A 2,942-nucleotide genomic window follows, 5' to 3' on the forward strand; every position below is an offset into this window, starting at 1 on the left:
GCGCTAACGGAGGGGCTGTTCGTTCCTCCCCTCTCGCTCGCCCGGCTACGTTCACCCTCTGACCCTGTCTCTCTTCCAGCCGCGCGTCGCTTCACCATCCCTATTCCGCTCACCGGTTTCTTCATAACTGTTCCCGTCTGCACCCCGTTCACTTTTCTAGTGCGCTTTCTTCGCCCTCTCCCTCCCCCCTCCGGTCGCCCGGTCTCGGCCGCCCCCTCCTTAACCGTCCGCCTTCGGCTCACCGCCGGGTTGGTCGGGGCCTCTCTCTGTCTCTCCGCGCTCTACCTGAATCGACTCTCCCGGGATGCTGCAATTGTTGACAATGCCGGAGAGCGAGAGAGATTGCCCCGAGGATCCCGCATTTCGTACCCCGACACCCGTTAGAGCGGTGGTCTATCGGCCGAGCGTGGGCGCGTGCGCTTGCGTGTCTCTCTCTCCTCGTCGAGCACCGTTCGCCATCGCCTCTTCGGACTTTTTCTCCTCGCCGCGCGCCGCCGGTACCAGAGTTTCCAACGTTTAAATGTGACTTCTTCGGTTGAAGTAAGAACAGCGGCCGTGTCGCGAGCTACGAGGGCCTCGTTGCGAGAACGGGGATGCTCACGATCGAACTTGATATTACCTTGGAGTAACGAGAGCACGCCCCGGTGAAAAGGTGGACGGACCGACGATCACCTCGTTAGTTCGACGTAGATCGCTTCGGACAGGCAGCTTTCGCTGAACGTGACGTTCTCCATTGAATCCGGAAAGAAATTCGGTGATCCAGATGGACTGAGAAGCTAGTGCGAACGTACAAACAATTCCTAATGATCCGGTGCAAGGACCGGAAGAAGACCCGAGGAAACGTGAAACAACATTAGAGACGTGACTGATTCGACGACCTGTGCATCGACGCGCCGATAAGGACTATAAAGATAAATGAAGACCGAGTCGTGGGAAGTTGATTAAAACAGACGGCGGTAGCAAGGATCGTGCGTGGTGAACCGTGGAAGAATGAGAGCCAGGCGTAGCGGTGTCGATCTCGGTGAGCACGTACCCTCGCCGCGTTTCAACAGTGAACACGATTATACAGCGAGGTCTAGTGAATAAACTGATCGGTTGTGAACGATGTCGTTGCCGCGGGGTGTCGGCCTCGGTGTGGACGTGGGCCAGTTGATGCAGCATCAGCAACAACAGCAGCAGCATCACGTGCTGCCCGCCGCGTTCTTCCTGCGTGCCAGTGCCGAGAGATACCAAAGGACACCGAAGTGCGCGAGATGCCGGAACCACGGGGTCGTTTCCGCGTTGAAGGGCCACAAACGGTACTGCCGCTGGCGGGACTGCGTGTGTGCCAAATGTACGCTGATCGCAGAGAGGCAACGAGTCATGGCTGCACAGGTAAATGCGATCGAGGACCGAGAGAATTTTGAGGATAGAGAAAGACGCGTTGAACGTTCGTCCAAAACGTTCGACGCGATTGTCTAAAGAGAAAAACTGGTGTCGCATGTTTATTTAAAAACACTTGCAAATCCGTGAGCAACGGTTCAGTCAAAGTTTGTAATATTAACCCTTTGCATTCGAGGCCTTTTGCGCTCGGGCGAACCAGCAACTCGAAACGATTTAGGCTCTATTAGAGAAGAACTTTAGGGGTACTTCAAATCATTTTATACCCAAAAGAACGTATACAAACAATAAAATTTTACCAATTTCTTCATTTTTATTGAATACAACAAAATCTGTTAAATATTACAGTTTGCAATTAGTTTTCGTGCCAGGCGCCGTAGCGGCGCCGCTCGAGTACAAAGGGTTAACGTTGAGACCGCCGGCAATAGATACGTGCAAACGTGTTTAAAAAGTCGTATACGACGAGTAGTTTACATGGCACGTATCGAGGATGCTTGTCGATCAAGAATACAAGCCGTGTAAAATACTCGTGAATTTCTGAGACGTTTCGGCTCTCCGGCGGTTTAAGTTAATGGGTGAATTAAAAAGGAGTACTTGTAGCAAGTGCAGAAGCATTCTAGCGAAGGCGAGCGCAAAGAGGGTTTCCTTTTCCACAGCCAAAGCGTAATGGATCCAGCGAGTGTGAACTGATTCGATTAAAATCGGAACACGAGGGTCTCTCGTAACATGCGACTTTCTTCTCTTAACGTTTCACGTGCACTTTAACACGAATAAAAACAGAAATCACTGTTTTTATTTTATTCCATTTATTTTAAACGAGTGCACGATTTACTCCTTGGTTATTTTGTTACACGTTCTCCGTAGGCTTTTGGAATACTTGATCTCGATCGTAACTCTAGATCCACTTGAAATCCAGCTACCCTCTTGTCAGGCACTCATATCGATACCTTCTTTCGTATCTAATGTGACCACCAGTTATCGTATCTTTTACAAACATCGAAGTAATCGATGAAAGTGAGGAGGAATCCAAGAAGGTTTTCTGTTGAGGATCTTTTGGGGAATTGACAATTGAGGATCACGTGCGATCATAAGACTTAAAACAGCTCGACTGATCGTAACGACGAGACCCCTTTTTGCGATGCTTAGTTTGATGTTCACCGACTACTTTCCAGGAAAACCGAATTTCCATAGAAGAATAGAAAACAGAAATACATGGAGTAACGTAGCAAAGACTAGTCACGAAAGAACGGTAGACGACAAGATGCGAACTGGCGATAGCAGTGGGTCATTCATTTCAGTAGTACGAGTCAATAATTGTACAAGTCCAACGAGAGATTCGTAGACTAGGAACCTCCGTTTCGTCTTGCCTCGATTCATTGCAATTCCCATATAACTATTATTTCTGTTCAATCTGTCGTTCTATCGTTTCGTATTCTATTGGAACTGTTCATGATTCATCATACGGTCACTGTTTTCGATTTATCGCATGGATAATTCCTAAGCTGTGCTTAGAAATTCTGCATTTCTGACACTGGAAGCTCCTATAGATGTTTATCCCATTG

The 2,942-nt window shown here is 48.8% G+C and overlaps 1 protein-coding gene across 1 annotated transcript in view; it reads left to right on the forward strand.

Moving 5' to 3' along the window:
• Positions 1 to 377: 377 nt before the first annotated feature.
• Positions 378 to 2,942, forward strand: part of dmrt99B (doublesex-Mab related 99B) — an 18,763-nt gene continuing 16,198 nt past the window's right edge. The window contains exon 1 of the mRNA XM_018037638.2: positions 378 to 1,374. Within this exon, the coding sequence (XP_017893127.1) occupies positions 1,105 to 1,374 (270 nt within the window). The 5' untranslated portion in view covers positions 378 to 1,104. The remainder of the gene's footprint in view (positions 1,375 to 2,942) is intronic.

Source organism: Ceratina calcarata, unplaced genomic scaffold (genome assembly GCF_001652005.2).
Source record: "Ceratina calcarata isolate Rehan_Ccalc_2016 unplaced genomic scaffold, ASM165200v1 scaffold177.2, whole genome shotgun sequence".
In the NCBI taxonomy this organism is placed as follows: domain Eukaryota; kingdom Metazoa; phylum Arthropoda; class Insecta; order Hymenoptera; family Apidae; genus Ceratina; species Ceratina calcarata.